General features: G+C 41.2%; 1 protein-coding gene across 1 annotated transcript; it reads left to right on the top strand.

Annotated features, from left to right (window-relative positions):
• Positions 1 to 33: 33 nt before the first annotated feature.
• LOC125407438 (cytochrome P450 2D20) lies at positions 34 to 4,507 on the top strand. Its single transcript, XM_048445031.3, has 9 exons — positions 34 to 314; positions 1,059 to 1,230; positions 1,501 to 1,653; positions 1,733 to 1,893; positions 2,714 to 2,890; positions 3,075 to 3,216; positions 3,414 to 3,601; positions 4,015 to 4,156; positions 4,256 to 4,507. The coding sequence occupies exons 1-9, from the start codon at positions 126 to 128 to the stop codon at positions 4,432 to 4,434; spliced, it is 1,503 nt and encodes a 500-aa protein (XP_048300988.3). The 5' UTR covers positions 34 to 125; the 3' UTR covers positions 4,435 to 4,507.
• The last annotated feature ends 12,732 nt before the right edge of the window (positions 4,508 to 17,239 follow it).

The raw sequence follows: 17,239 nt of genomic DNA, 5'->3' as shown, positions 1-17,239 counted from the left end.
AACAAAGTACAGCCTTCTCCCCTTCATAAGGGACCAGGTGCCCAGTCTGTTCTCAGAGTGTCTTTCCTGATCCTAGGTGTCTGGAGCAGGCGTTTCCCCAACCAGCCTGGGAAGCAGGGGCAGCCATGGCACTGCTGACTGGAGATGGCCTGTGGTCTATGGTCCTATTCACTGTCATCTTTCTGCTCCTGGTGGACCTGATGCACCGACGCAAGTTCTGGACTGCCCGCTACCCTCCAGGCCCTGTGCCTCTACCAGGGCTGGGCAACCTCCTGCAGGTGGACTTCGAGAACATGCCGTATAGCTTGCACAAGGTGAGGAGATGGGCAATAGAGGTCAAGGTGTCCCCCGTAGTCCATGGTGGTGCTGAAGCCACAGGATAGACAGGAAGATGGCCACCAAGAGGAAGAAGCCTTAGTGGTTTTCTTGTGGCACTTGCTTCTGGGTCTGAGGATACTGTGGACTTTCTAAGAGCAGAAGTTCAGTATGGAAAAGGCCATGGAGGCAGGCGTGGAGTGTGGTTGGACAGGACAGAGGTTAGGGAGGTCCCAGGTCCTTTGTGATCCCTTCAGTGGGCGAGGTCTCAGGAATAGAGGGGAAGACTCAAGTTCCCAGTGTAGCCTGTCAGTAGGGAAAGCAAAGTAGGGGGAGAGGCTGTGTCTGCTATAATATCTGCTGCTGTGAGGTCTCAGGCCTTGCTGCCCATTACAGGAACCTGGAATTTCTTCATGTATAGTGGGGTATGAAGGACATTTCTCTGGCGAGGTGACCACTGAATAAGCATGTCTACTATGAGAACTTTGTTGGTTTAGAAGAAAGAATTGTACAATCACAAGGTGTCGTACCTCAGGCTAGAGATGTGGTCAGTGTTAGAGCATTTGTCCAGCACAGGGCAAGATCAAGGTTCTATAATGTGTAACATGCAAATAAACACACGTTTGCACACATACACACATACACATGTACATACACATACACACAGAGATACACGTGCTGTGCATGGATCTTCCAGTCTGTTGAGACCTCCATTTTCTAAGCGTTCTGTCCCTCTACTCCAGCTTCGACAGCGCTATGGTGACGTGTTCAGCCTGCAGATGGCCTGGAAGCCCGTGGTTGTAATCAATGGACTGAAGGCGGTGCGGGAAGTGCTGGTGACCTGTGGAGAGGACACTTCTGACCGCCCTCCAATGCCCATCTATGATCACATGGGCTATGGACCCACATCAAAAGGCAAAGAGCTATAGTGGGGACAGGGCAGAGAGAATAGAGCTTGAGGGGCAGTGACCAGAAGATGGACAGGGCTAATGGAGGGGCTGTGTTCAGGCAATGTGTTTCAATGGAAGTCACTGCAATGGGGGGTGGAGCCTCCAAAGTGGCCTGTGCTGAATGTGATAGCAAAGTGCTGGGGCACTGATGGCTCAGACTGACCACAGGGAAATGTTGGGAGCAGAGCAGACAGCACAGCCATGTATCCTTGGTTACACACAGATGTCCCTGCAGGTGTGGTGTTAGCACCTTATGGACCCCAATGGCGAGAGCAGCGGCGATTCTCTGTGTCCACCATGCGAGACTTCGGCCTGGGCAAGAAATCCCTGGAGCAGTGGGTGATGGAGGAGGCTGGACACCTCTGTGACGCCTTCACCAAACAGGCTGGTGGGTGATGGGAATATGGTAGCCATATGGTCAGACACTTATGAGCAATGTCATGACTTGTTTGCATATCTGCTCCTAGGACAACCCTTTAATCCCATTACCCTCCTGAGTAAAGGTGTATGCAATGTGATTTCATCCCTCATTTATGCCCAGCGCTTCGAGTATGAAGACCCTTTCTTCAGCAGGCTGCAGAAAACGTTAAAGGAAAGTTTGGGAGAGGACACTGGCTTCATTGCAGAGGTATGAGGCTCAGGACAGTATGCATTTATGCTGTAAATCCTATCAGAATAAATATTCATCCAGGGGCAATATGTTGAAGGCTTTGTGGGATGGTCAAATACAAGAAGAAAGACTTTGACCTTCACAAATCTCATATAACAGGAGGGGAGGAAGGGAGGAAGGCCAGGAACTCTAGAAAGGGGTCAAGGCACTGCCCCCTATCTACATGGAAACCACATAAGACTGTTAGATTTGTAGAGTAAAGTAGGCATTTTGTTCATCTTGGGCTCAAGACAACCTACAGAAAGGACCTGAGGACGAAGCAAGTGATGTCTGGGGACAAATGAATCTTGAGTTCTTTATGGAAGAGTCTGGGAACTTAAAGGAGAGAGAGAGAGAGAGAGAGAGAGAGAGAGAGAGAGAGAGAGAGAGAGAGAGAGAGAGAGAGAGGAAAGAAAGCAAAAGAAAAAAGAAAAACAAGAAGGAAGGAAGGAAAAAAAGGAAGAAAAGAGAAAAGGAAAGAAAAAGGAAAAAAGAGGCATGTAACTAGTCTGGTCCAGGTGAACACTGAGCAGAAACAGCATTCAGGGTCCAGAAAGATGGCCGAGGGTAAAGGAACTTACCAGGGAAGCCTGGAGTTCTGAGCTGGACCCCTGGGACTCACATGGGAGATAGATCCTACTCCACAAGTTGTTCTCTGACCACCAAACAGGAGTCTGTGCACATGTACGTGTGAGAGTGTACATGTAGGCACACACACACACACACACACACACACACACACACAAATTATTCTTAATTAGGAATAAAAACAAGTAGACCTGCTCTCGTTCTTCCACAGGTGCTGAATGCAGTCCCGGTGCTCCTTCGCATCCCTGGGCTGCCTGGCAAAGCCTTCCCCAAGCTGACAGAGTTCATGGACTCAATGGATAAGATGTTGATTGACCACAAGAAAACCTGGGATTCTGCCCAGCCACCCCGAGACCTGACAGATGCCTTCCTGGCTGAGATAGAGAAGGTGAGGACAGCAGTAAAGATGGGGACAGGGCCTTTGGGTTGATGTGTTCTGTAAGTTGTTACGCCAGGCAAGTGGGGTTTGTATATCACCTGTTGACGCAACACCTGGGGTGCATGAACACCATGATGAATCATTTTGACGTTAACTCCCTGTGTCCCTGAGCCTACCGTCTCTGTCTGTCCAGGCCAAGGGGAATCCTGAGAGCAGCTTCAACGATGGGAATCTGCGTGTGATGGTGGCTGACCTGTTCTTTGCTGGAATGGTGACCACCTCAACCACACTGTCCTGGGCCCTGCTGCTCATGATCCTACACCCAGATGTGCAGAGTGAGCCTGGCTGGGGTTAAGAGGTCACACGAGGGGAGAAAGACAGAAGTACTTGAGAAACTGGGGGCTCCACCATCACCTTGACCTAGACTCCCACAATTCTGATGGGAGTCTTAAGTCACTTACTCACCCAGTGGTAGAAGGTCAAGGAAGAGCCACCAAGGGACTGCTTCACTGAGGGGAGGCTGTTCCTCCAGGCCGAGTCCAACAGGAGATTGATGAAGTCATAGGGCAGGTGCGGCGTCCAGAGATGGCTGACCAGGCCCGTATGCCCTACACCAATGCAGTCATTCATGAGGTCCAGCGATTCGGAGACATCGTTCCAACCAATGTACCACATATGACATCCCGTGACATTGAAGTACAGGGCTTCCTCATCCCCAAGGTATGCATGGTCACCAATGTCCCAGGGGCACCACGAGGCAAAAACAAACAAACAAATAAAAGGCTATAAAGACCAAGACCACAACATCCTGGATTTCCACATAGTGAAGGGCCCAGCCTGGGTGTGAGTACACTGCAGCCATTGCCCAGGGCTCCCCAGGGAAGAAGATGGCTAGTGGAATAAGCCACAGGATTGCAGGGAGCGCTGCACACAGGGCAGCCTCTGATTTGGGTACTTAGGGTAGCTTTGTCGTATGGCCTTGAATGGCACCAGAAAATGGTACCAAGGGGATCTGAGGTTGAGGTGAATGAAAAAACCCTGTGTGTGAAGGAAAAGGTTGTGCATGTGACCATGGTAACCAGGGTATTGGCAGACCCATTGCAATCCATGTTCCACCATGTGCCTCTTGCCAGGGGACGACCCTCCTCACCAACCTGTCCTCAGTGCTGAAGGATGAGACTGTCTGGGAGAAGCCCCTCCGCTTCCATCCTGAGCACTTCCTGGATGCCCAGGGCCGCTTTGTGAAGCATGAGGCCTTCATGCCATTCTCAGCAGGTCCTGTGGGATTCCTGGCTTCATGTCTCTTCCAAGGGTGCCTTGGAGGGCAGAGCATCCATCAAGCCCAGACTGACTGAGCCCCTTTCCCACCTACAGGTCGCAGAGCTTGCCTGGGGGAGCCCCTGGCCCGCATGGAGCTCTTCCTCTTCTTCACCTGCCTCCTGCAGCGCTTTAGCTTCTCGGTGCCCAGTGGACAGCCCCAGCCCAGTGACTATGGCTTCTTCTCATTGCCCGTTGCCCCAATCCCCTACGAGCTCTGTGCAGTCGTGCGCTAGCAAGGACAGCAGCTCCATCCTTCTCCCCAGCTTGTGCTGATTGATGTCCAATAAACCTGGTCTGTGTCACTCAGATTTCTGGTTCAACCCCATCGTTGTCTCCACTGTGGCCCAAGACAACAGTCTACAATCAGTCTTTCCCCTCTGCCCCAGACCTCTCCTTTGAACAACTTTAATGTTGTGAGAAAAGAATTTACTGAGGAAAGAGTTGTGGCACAGGCCTGCAGTATAGCACAAGGGAGGCAGAGGCAAGAAGATGGCAAGTTCAAGACCAGCCTGAGTTATATAGCCTGAAATATCTAATGGGATTCTTTCTCAAAAAAAAAAAAAAAAGATGGCAGGTGGAGGAGGTCAAGAGGTGATGAAGAGACAGAAGAGGGGAAAAATGGGAGAATGACAGGGGAAGCATCGGGACAGAGTAGGAAGGGAGTTTGTTGTGCTGGTGTTCAATGACTGGCCCAAGATCACGGGTAAAACCCATCTATGGCTCCTAGGTTGATGACAAGCCACAGACAGAAGTCAATACTCTATGTTTCTTGTGAGGAAATGTGAATGGCTTGTGCTGGAAATCTGAACAATTCTTATACTGATGACATGTTGTATAGGTCCCTGAGATCCTGAAGTGCCACAAATGGTTAAGAAGTCTCTCATTGAAAGACCTCACAGCCCAGGCTTGCTGCGGTGAAGGGATGCAGGAGAACACCTGCTGTAGCAAAAGGTGACAGAATCCAGGAGGATGTGGGGGGGGGGGGTCCTGCTGTGCTGTCTGGGACCATCTCATAGACTGAGGAGAGTGCTCCAGGCAAGCATGTAGGACAGATATAATGTGTTATACTCATTACAAAAGTTCAAGAATCTTGGAAATTTGGGAGTTTGATGGGACCAGGGAGAACATGGAGGCATGTTGTACCTCTCAATGCTCATCTTAGTCTCCATATAATCTGAGACCAGAGAGAAGTATCCCAAAGACCCTCAAATCTATGGCATGCCCTGAGAAACAACAGAGTGCAGACTGATTTTGACTTTGCTTTTGTGAGAAAAAAAATATGTCCTCCCACTGACTCTCTGTCATGGAATGTTAGGGAAGCCCACACAGCCCATCAGTAGTCAGACATTGAATTTTGTAATGTTCAATTTTGTAATGTTCAGGACCAAACACTCACCAAGCTGGGGTAACTTTACTTCGCAGGCCCCCTCCTTGTTGCCTAAAGGAATAGCCACATTGTTTGTCAGCTTCTCTTTTTCCTTTTTTCACCCTTTATTTTTATTGTTTATTAAATTCATGGGTATTTGCTTGCATGTGTGTGGCGCCTGAGGTGGACAGGAGTGCAAATGGGATCTCCAGGGAATGAGTCACGGTTAATTGTAAACCTCCTGCGGATCCTGGGAATCAAGCCTGGGTCCTCAGGAAGTCAGTATGTTTCACTGTCAGGACATCTGGACTTCCTCTTTCCCCTTTTAGTGGATCTGGAAGGTCTTACCCTAGTCTGAGGTGATGTCCTCTATTTCCTTAAGCTCTGCATGTGTGGCATGTCAGACAAGTGACTTTTCTATGTCCCTGGGAGCAGGGGTTCACTGGACATTTGTGCCCCATGCTCACAGTCCTCAACCTAACATGACCAGCATGCACAGCAGCCATGGAATCTGCTCCCACTTCCTGATGCCCTCCAGAGAGTAAGCACCTAGGGAGGGAAGAAGAGGGGGGAAACTGAGGCAAACTTTCCTAGAGTACTCTGGCTCCTCTTGTCACTCAGATTGAAAACAGGCTCTTAACTCAAGCCATAAGACAAAGAACAGCCTCGTTACCTTTATTGGGGACCAGAAGTCAGGTTTCAGTAAGAGGTCTCCTTCCTGACCTTATGTGGTTGTAGTGTTTAATTTAATATGTTTGCAGAAATATGTAGGAGTTGTGATGTGTCCATGAGGTAGCTGACTGGAGATCAACTGTGGCCTGTGGTTATATTCATGGTCATTTTCTTTTAATGATGGACCTGATTCAATGGATCTGAATGAATTTCAATGGAGCTGAAATCCGGAATTTCAGCTACCCACCAGGCCCTTGCCACAACTGGGCAGGGACATGCAGTATATCTTACACACACACACACACACACACACACACACACACACACACACACACACACAGTCAATTAAGAGCAACAGAAATTGCATCACCTCTAGAAGCACACAATGGTGCCAAAGCCACTAGAGAGACAGGAAGTTGGACAGCCACATAAAAAACTCAGTATCTTTCTGGTGACAGGCTCTGTGTGGTCTGAGGTTACTTGGACTTTCTTAGTGAAAAGTGTGGCAGCACATGGTTGCTGGTAGGTGGAGTGTAAAGGAGTCAGATATAGTTGGAGCTTTCTTTGGGCAGTCACCCAGCTCCCTAATAAAGACATGGAGACTTATCACTAATTATGAGTGCTTGAACTTAGCTTAGGCTTGTCTCACTAGCTTTTTAAACTTAATTTAACCTGTTTCTGTTTATTTATAACTATCTTGTCTTTGCTTCCATCAGAATTCTGGGAAGAACATAATAGTAGCTGAGTAAAAGGAAGTACAAACCAAGGAACTTCCAAAACTATAGAAATGGCAGAAAGAGTTGGCTGCCTAGACAGTCACTCAAGGTTCCTCTGCACCATTGGGGCATCTGTCTTTGGTCACAGGACTAGACTATCTGACAGACTTTCTGTGAAGCAGGAATCTTAAAGGATTCCTTGTCTTAGGAATGTTCGGCAATCCTTTTGCTTTGTGTTCCAGTTGTCCGGCTTGTATAGTATACTATCAGCAGTAGAGGCAAGAGCAGTTTCTTGCCCAAATGGACAGCTTTGCCACAATGAAGGCAAACTCGATATAAAGGTTCTTCAAAGCCCATCATCCTTTGATGAAGTAGATTGGTGCTGCTAAGAGCAGATATGTCTCACTCTCATAATAATTTTACCCTATCAAATACCTAACATGTCATATTCTATAGGTCTCTGAAGCATTTGAATATCAACATTTAAAATGTGTCTGTATAGCCTTGAAAACATATCTAACATGACTACAAGTTTGATTGCCATAGAAGACTAACTATTAGCCTGCATTTTTAATTATCATAAATATTTTGTAAAAATAGCTTTCAAGAACCAAAACTTTATATATATATATATACATATATATATATATATATATATATATATTTTAAATGAGTTGTATTGGTAAAATAGCTTAAACAAGAGTAGAATCATATATACAGTAAAACAAAATAACCTTAAATTTGTATCACATATGAAAAATTCTATTCAATATATGTAAAATTCAAATATGTAAAATATTTGAGATGAATAGTTGTCTTTTTGTCCTATATTCCTATTTTCCAACTAAATGATTACAAACATCCATAACCCACTGAATGACCAAAAAAACACCCACCCTACTGTTACAAGTTGAGTGGGCCGCTTGTTGGTGGATGAGGGCCTGCTTGCTCGTTCCCGCCACCTGACTAGCTTACACCTGAAATAACCACACAAAAACTGTATTAACTAAAGCACTGCCTGACCTATTAGCCCTCACTTCTTATTGACTAACTCTTACATCTCAGTTTAACTCATCTCTATTAATCTGTGTGTCAGCACGTGGCAGTGGCTTACCAGGAGTCTAACTGGTGTCCATCTCAGGCAGAGGATCCATTGCTTCTCTCTGACTCTGCTTTCTTCTCCCCAGAATTCAGTTCTGTTTTACCCACCTACCTATCAAAAGTTCTGCCCTATCAAAAGGCCAAGGCAGTTTTTTTATTCATTAGCCAATGAAAGCAACACATAAACAGAAGAACCTCCTACACCACCTTATTTCTTGGGAATATAGGCATTGTTTTATCTAGACTGCCTCCTGTTGTCTGGGAGTGATGCCTCACCAGGGGATCCTGGGGAGATTATGGTCAAATCTAAAGTAAATTAGCTATAACATTTGTTGCCCAGTCTCTATGTGTTGGGAAAGTGCAAATTCATCTGAAGTCCTGGCTAGAATAGTTTGTGAGGCTGGACCATCTCTGCTTGCAAGTGTGAAGCTGTTCTGGATGCAGAACTCTGAAGAAACTGCAGCAGAGGTACTCTGAAAGGCTGGATCACCTGAGTCACCCATTTTCATTGGTGTCTGTTGTGAGAACTCCTTCAGCCAATAGCCTTTAAGATAACAGCCCACTTGGACATGGTCTCTTATACTATAAATGCAGCCATGAGCATATTTGTCAGTATTTAACCAGGCACCAAATGGCTGTATCTCTCCACTGCCAGTTCCATCTCTCCACCATGCAGCCATAATCATGACAGCAGCTGGTCAATAAAGATTATTACAAGTACAACAATTTACTGAAATCTCCTAATAAAGAAAAGTGAAATAATAAATTTGAAAATTATATGATTACAGATAATATTACCATTCTGGAATTTAATAACCTTTTTGTTTATACCATGGAATGTATTCTGCAAGGCTCATATGGCTTTTCTGATGCATCCATTTGTTGAATATTGGGACTCGGTTTTCTTTTTCAGATTACATCCTTGAGAAAATGGTTTGATAACAGAGCCAAGAATGAGGCACTTTTATAAATGATACAGTCTTTACAGACTAATAATGAACAGCTAGCTGACAGGATTAATACCATGTAAAATCATAAGTTAGCTGAAAAAATTAATACCATTGAAAAGTATAACGTTAATTTGACAGACACAATTCAATTCGTGTCAAAGGATATTGAGAAATTATCTAAAAGAATTCATACTGTTAAATATGACAATCAAAACTGTTTAAAAAAGTTATGATAGGTTAGAATATCTCCCTAGGAATGCAATCTGCACACTATCCAAATAATGTCTAAGAATGAGACTTTATCTTTAAAGGAAAAACTTCATACCATGGAATCACTTGTATAGAATGAGGACCAGAGGCTAGGTACATCAATGAGATTACTAGAAATATATACAGGTCCAGGGATTCGGGGTTTACAAAAGACAGTGTAAAAAAATTTGAAACGATTGAGGAAATTATTGGAGCTGATGAAGGTACAAGGACAGGAGTTAACATCACTAGTATGTATCAGAGTCAGAGATGACTTACCCAGGGTTTTAGCTTCCTACTACCCTGTAATCACCTCTGAAAAAGCATCAAGTTCTAAAAGCCCAAAGGGATCCAAAGAATGTAAATGAAACCTATAGGTATGAATAATCTAAAAGAAATTAAGCAAGCAGTAGTATCTTATAGTTTGCATTCAACATTTGTTAGGAAGATGGTAAAGACATGGGCTTCCATCAATAAGACTACTCCACACGATAGGCTTCAATTGGTTTCAGTGGTCCTGGAAAACAGGCCACAACTACTGTGGAAAATGCTATTGGTGAGAAGAGGAAGAAATTTTAGAACAACAGAGAAAACCAAAAGGATTTGAGGCTTCCCAAGATCAAATTCTTGGTGAAGGCACTTATGCTGATCTACTAGATCAAGCTCTTTATGATGAACACATCTTGCCCTATGCCACAAAACAACCTTAAATGCTTGGAACAGGATTCAAGAACTAGGAAAATGAATTAAATAATATATTTTGGTTAAACAGGGCCAGAGAGAACTCTTTAGTGACTTCTTACAAAGATTAACTAAAACTGTACAAATAGGAGTAACAGACCCAGAAGCTAGACAAGTACATTTTGAATCTCTGGCTTTTGAAAATGCCAACTTAGAATGAAAAAGATACTTGGACCTTTAAAGGTTAGATCAGTACCACTGGATGAATGAATCCTGCATACAATTAACATTGAGAAAGTTGGCTATAGTACTGAGGCTTGGGTAGGAGAAGCAATTTCCAACAGTATGAGGAGACATCAAAATGCCAAATGTTTTAATTCTGGTAGAATAGATGTCAGAGAAGGGACTGTAGACAAGGAATTCCTAGAATTAATGTCTACTCTGGGAATGGCAAAAATAGGAGTTATCAATCTTCTGTATTATGTAGAAGATGTAGCAAAGGCCAACATTGAATGAATGAATGTAGATCAACAAAAGACAGACAAGGCAACCTGAAACCATTTGGAAACTCCTTGGGGGTTCCTCACAGGCCCCCAAGTCAAACATGGCCCACTTATTCCCAGTCACTGTGGAGGACATGTCTCACCAGGAAAGTGAAAAAAAATCCATTGCCTGCTGTAACAAATCATACTGTTCTGAATGGTGGAATAAACATGGAGGATGAATCAAAAATGCCAATAGGAAATAGGAGCTATATATTTTGCAGACTTCTATAAATGACCAAAGACCAAAGCTAACAGCGTATAATAAAACCATTGTAATTAATGGATTACTGGACACAGGTACAGATACAACTCTTTTTACTCCAGAATTGTGGTATCTGAATTGGTCTCTCAAAGAGACAGATGTTCAATTCCTTAGAATTAGAACCCTACCCTAAGTGAAACAAAGCATGAGAAGGGTTGAATGCATAGGGCCAGAAGGGCAGAGAAGAAGGATGAGGCCATGTTTGATTAATATCACACTGAATTTATGGGGCCTTGAGGTGCAACAGCAATGGAATACCCCAATTAACATTCCTGCAGTCCCAGAAACTCATATTTCTGGGAAGGATATTATAAGGTACTATACACAAAGGTCATCAGTCAATCAGGCTGTACAAAAACCCAAAGCACCTTTAGAGGTGTCAATGGACCTACCTTTATAATGGTTAACTGAGAAACCAATATGGGTTAAACAATAGCCTTTAACAGAAGACAAAATGCAGGCTTTAGAACAGCTTGTATAGTAGCAACTATATACTTCCCATATTAAAGAATCAACTGTCCTTTAAATTCTGCTGTGTTTGTTGTTAATAAGAAATCTGGTAAATGGACAATGGTGACAGATCTAAGAGTTGTCAATGAGGTCATTCAATCTATGGACCCTCTACAATCTGGATTTCCTCTGCCTTCTCTATTACCAAAAGGATGGCTTCTTATAGTTATTGATTTAAAGATTGTTTCTTCATTATACCTTTACAAAAAAAAGGACAGAGAAAAATTTACCTTCATAGTGCCTACCTATAATTATTCTCACCCTACTAGAAGATCTCAATGAACGATCCTCCCACAGGAAATACTCAATATCTCCACCCTGTGCCAATACTTTGTAAGTCATCCATTGGAAATAATACATAATAATTTTCTAAATCTGTAATTTAGCATTACATGAATGACATTTTGCTATCTGATTCAAATGTAGAAACTTTAGAAAGAGTGTTTGAAGAAGTAAAAAAAAAAACTTTTGCCTAAATGGGGATTAAAAATTGCTCCTGAAAAAATACAAAGAGAAGATTCTGTCAATTACCTAGGATATAAAATAGGTTTACAGAAAATTAGAACACAAATTGTACAAATTAAGAGAGAACAATCATGAACTCTTAATGACATTCAAAGATTATTAGGTGGTATTTCCAGTCTATGACCAGCTGTTGGGATAAAACCTGATGTTGTAACTTTTTAAGCAAAACCTTAGATGGTGACATGACTTAAATACTCCCAGGGAATTAAGAGCTGAAGTTGAGAAAGAATTAACTGTGGTTGAAGTGAAATTACAGGAGGCACATATGGAATGGGTGAATCCAAATCTTAATTGTATTCTAGTCATATTGCCTTCCAGAATTTCCCCTACAGGAATTTTAATGCAAAGGAAAGATATTATCTTAGAATGAATCTTCTTACCACATAAACCAAGTAAAAAGTTAAAAACTTATGTGGAAAAGGTCTGTGAATTAATTATAAAAGGAAAATTGAGACTTTGTCAACTAGCAGGAATAGACCCAGCAGAGATTATAGTACCTTTTACTACTGATGAAATTAAAAAATTATGGGAAGACAATATACCCTGGTAAAGAGCTTGTACTAATTTTCAAGAGACATTAATAGCAATTATCCCAAAAGTGGTAAAAATTGACCTTATAAAGATAACTATTTGGATACTTTCTTGAATTGTATGCGACACACCAATAACTGGAGCCCATAAATTTTATACTGATGCAAATAAATCAGGAAAAGCAGATTACATATCAGAAGATTTCAATAAGGTGAAAGAAAACCTTTATAATTCTGTCCAAAGGCAGAGTTAGTACCCTCATGGTACTAAGGGATTGAATCTCTCAATATAGTTATTGATTCACAATATGTCTTCAATGGGGTTGAAGACTAGATAGTCGTAGTCATTTTCTTCTCATGACTTGACCAAGCCATATCTAATACAAGACTTAGACTCCTTAGGATAGGATAACTATTGAAATATTTAGCATATGCTTCTTGTTTGATACTCTTTGTGCTGGTTATAATTCTAATTTTTAATACTTGATATTTATTCTTATTGTATATACTTTTGTATTTGGCTTATAACTCCCTTATTTAGACAAAAGTGAAAGGTGCTGTGGGAACTCCTTCAGCCAAGAGCCTGTAAGAAACAAGCCTACTTGGGCATGACCTCTTATACTATAAATGCAGTCATAAAGTTTGCATGCAGTCTCTCTCTGCTGCTGGATTCGGTTCCTGCTCCCCATTTATAAAGAGGACTGTGATCTGTGAGTCTACCCATAAATAAAGAACCCTTTATTATACTCAATTCTGAGCTAGTGTGGAATTACTTTATAGCATCCGTCATCAGTGGTCTGATCCTCTTGCCTGAAAACACACGAACTAGCAAAGGTAACATATGTATCTGTATTAACACAAGTATGGACTGTGTGTTGTACACAAGGCAGGAAAGATGATTTTCTGTTTTATATTTGAGCAGATAAAAGAATCTGTCAACTTTATACACTTGTTGAGACTGTAAAACAAAACCTCATTGCCAGATGAAAGTATGGCATATAATAATAAGTCATGAGGACCCTGTAACCAAAAAGATTTATCATATCTCATCCAGTCCCCCAGATATTCTTATGTCAATGGATCAACATATAAATCACCTGTCTTACAGTTTTTCTAGGTTTATTTCTTTATGTCTGTAACCAATATTTTCAGTGGGTCTCCCCAATCATATCTAGTCTCTGTTAAGTTTGAAGAAATCCACAGCCTTTCATTTCCTGTGTAAACAAAGTATAATATTTCACCCAACACATTTTATGAATTCCATTTTAAAGTTAATAAATTCCTAAAGTATCTAGACAGATTAAATTCAGCAGTTCCCTTTCAATACCATATCTTTCAGCAGGTGTTGTTCACTCATCAGCATTCAAAAAAATCAAAGTCAACAAAGCACTTCACAGGATCCAGACTCCCTGAATATTTACCATTTTTATCTGGCTTATTCTTTTTATATAACTTTACTCTTTCTTCAAAGACTTTATTTAGCTCTTTTTAAGTCATTTTTTTCCTATGACATGTATACCCATTTTCTTTTCTCTCTTAAGCACCTATGTATAGTGGTATATTATTTGTTCTTTAATGAATGAATCTTGCCTGAAGAACAAAGGCAAAACTAAAGTCAGTAGAGGTCAGGTAATGGTGACACACACCTTTAATCCCAGGATTATGGAGACAGAGGCAGATGACTATCTGTGAGTTTAAGGCTACCCTGGGCTACAAAATCAATGCAGAAAACAAATCCAGGTGGTAGTGGCCTATGCCTTTAATCCCAGTCCTAGAGAGCCATACACCTTTTATCCCAGAACTAGAGGGAATATAAAATGAGAGGAGACAGGGGCTTAGTCTGCTTAGTATATGGTTGCTGTTTTGCTTTTCTGGTTTTTTGGGTTGAACCCCAGTTTCTGTCTCTAGATTTTTATTATTCATGCTAATTTTGGCACCAAACATTTGGGGTACAAATTCACAAAAAAGCCATCTGCCTGAGGCTTTATAGCCAACAATACAGGCTGGAACTGCACATGGGGCTCCCAACGAAGCTGCAAATGGGGCTCCAGCCTCATCCAGCTAGACTCTCTATCTTTCCCTCTCTTGCTTTCTCTCTGTCTCTGTCTCTCTTCCTCTTCCTCTTCCTTTCCCTCCCCCTCCACTGTGAGTTTCAGGCTCAACCTGAACCACCTTCTTGGACTGCTGCCAAAGTAGGTAGTTGCTTTGAAATCCAGTCAGGCTTTTGCTGTTCTGTGCAGAAGCAATCAGCCTCACATCTTCATTAACATAATTGATAGATTGGTAAGACAATTGGGAATTCTTGAAGGGGGGAAATAGTTGAAAGAGAGAGTTTTTCCCACATTAAAAAATGAAAAAAATCATTATGATGGAGGGATTTGGGTCTGTGTATGATGATATGCTAGACAGTATGAAAATGGAATAATTAAATGAGAGAAATCTAACTTGGGGAAATTAGAGGAAATAGAGGAATCTAGATAGGGCTTATGTAGTGCTGATTGTAAACATTGTCAGCATTATGATTTTTGTGTTATTGCTAAAAAAGGTGATTAACTTGAATGCTAAGATACAGGCCTGGGAAAAATCTAATAAAACAGATCACAGAGAGATTTAAACCTAGATAGAAGAATTTAATGAATAGCCAATTTCATCATGGCATTATAAGAATAGAGAAGAACAGCCTCTGGTTTTCAGACAACTAACCTTAATTTATCCAGTAACATTACAGGAATTGCCAAATGGCAGAGCTATTACAGCTAACTGGACTCATGTGCTATTGTAAGATTTAAAGAGATTCAAGGAAGCAATAGTCTAATATGGCATGCACTCACCTTTTGTGAAGCAAATGTTAAACTCAGTTTGAAATAGAATTATTCCTAATGACTGGAAAGATGTGGTTAATGGAATTTTAGAGATTGGTACACAATTACAATGGAGTTCCTGGTTTAGAGAAGAGGCTAAGATTGAACAATGGACTAAAGCTAGGGTAGCAAAATCTCCCAAGATCAAATTCTTGAAGAAGAAGACTATGCTACTATTGAAAGGCAAGCTGCATATGATGATCACACTCTAAATTTATGTCATGCAACAGTTTCAAATTCTTGGGACATAATTGGAGAAATAAGAAAGAAAATTGATTAATTTACTTAAATTATGTAGGGACCAAAGGAAGCCTTTAGGGATTTCTTACAAAGACTAACTTCAGCAGCAAATAGAATGACACAAATTCAGAAGCTAGACAAATAATAATAGAATCTCTGGCTTTTGAGAATGCCAGTTCTCTATGCAAAAGAATAATTGAGCCAGTAAGGCATGGTCAGCACCCTTGGAGGAATGGATCTGAGATATAATTAATATATAATCGCATGAACATGATGATACATGAATAGGAGAGATGATTTCCAAAAATTTGAGAAAAATTGAAATCTCAAATGTTGTTATTGCAGCAAACAACATCACTTTAAAGGGGACTGTACATAGGGCATTCCTAGAAACAATGTTTTTTTTCTAAGAATAATCCATTCAGAATTCCCCTCCCTTCTAGATTATGTATAAGGTGTGGCAAAGGCAGGCATTGGAATAATGAATGTAGGTCAATGAGGAATGTTCATGGTAATCATTTGCTGGTGAAAAATTCTGTGAAGGGCCTCTTGCAAGTCCCTATGCCAAATTCGGCCCTTATGCCAAATCTGGTTCAGTCATTTCTTGATGTTGTAAGAGGACATTTCTTCCCAGAGCAATTAAAGAACCTAATAACTATTATAAGAAATCACACATCTCTTGCTAACAGAACTGTTATAGAAGGGAGCACAAAAAATTCAGGAGAAACCATAAAGCAAGTATTTTGGCAAACTTCTATAAATGAACAAAAACCAAAATTAAAATTACTAATAATTGATGTTGTCATTGAAGGTCTAGTAGACACAGGTGTGGCTATAACAATAATTTCATCAGAATCTTGGCTTCTAAATTGGCCTCTTCAGGACATAAATATTTTAATTTTAGGGATGGTAACTTTATCTCAGGTAAAGACAATCATGAGTATGGTCAAATGTATAGGGCTAGAAGGACAGAGAGGAACATAGCAATTGATTTGTGGGGATGTAGTTAACATAGCAATTGATTTGTGGGGATATAATTTGTTACAGCAATGGAATACTCAGATTAAACATCTCCCATTAGAAGCAAATCATAAATTAACATATGTTTCTGGGGAAAATGTTAGAAGGTTTTATAAAGGACAGTCACCAAACATTTCAGTAATACAAGAACAGGGCAAAATAGCAGCTATTATTTCAAAGGTACCAACAGCCCTAACTTTAAAATTGTTGACAAACATGTATGGGTTAAGTAATGATGTTTAACAATAGAGAAACTGCAGGTTTTAGAACAGCTGGTACAGGAGCAACTAGATGCTCAGCATATTGAAGACTCAACCAGTCCTTGGGATTCTCCTGTGTTTGTTGTTAATAAGAAATCTGGAAAATGGAAAATGATAACAGATCTAAGAGTTGTTAATAAGGTTATTCAGCCAATGGGCTCTCAACAGTCTGGAATTCCTTTACCTTCTCTATTCCCTAAAGAATAGCCTCTTGTGATGCTGATTTAAAAGACTGTTTCTTCACTATATCTCTATAAAAAGGCAGAGAAATTTTGCCTTCACAGTTTCTACTTATAATTCTCAGTCTGCTAAAAAATTTCAATGGAAGATTCTCATACAAAGAATGTTAAATAGCCCCACCCTTTGCCAATATTTTGTAAGTCAGTCATTGGAAATGACACATAAGCAACTTGCTGAATCTATAGTTTACCATTATATGGACAATATTTTGTTATATGATTCAAATGTAAGATACTTTAGAAAGAATGTTTGAAGAAGAAAATTTGCCTTGTTGGGGATTATGAATTGTTCCTAAAAAAATACAAAGAGG

Source organism: Myodes glareolus, chromosome 19 (genome assembly GCF_982192425.1).
Source record: "Myodes glareolus chromosome 19, mMyoGla1.1, whole genome shotgun sequence".
NCBI classification, from domain to species: Eukaryota; Metazoa; Chordata; class Mammalia; order Rodentia; family Cricetidae; genus Myodes; species Myodes glareolus.
This window is presented reverse-complemented; position numbering and strand designations above follow the sequence as displayed.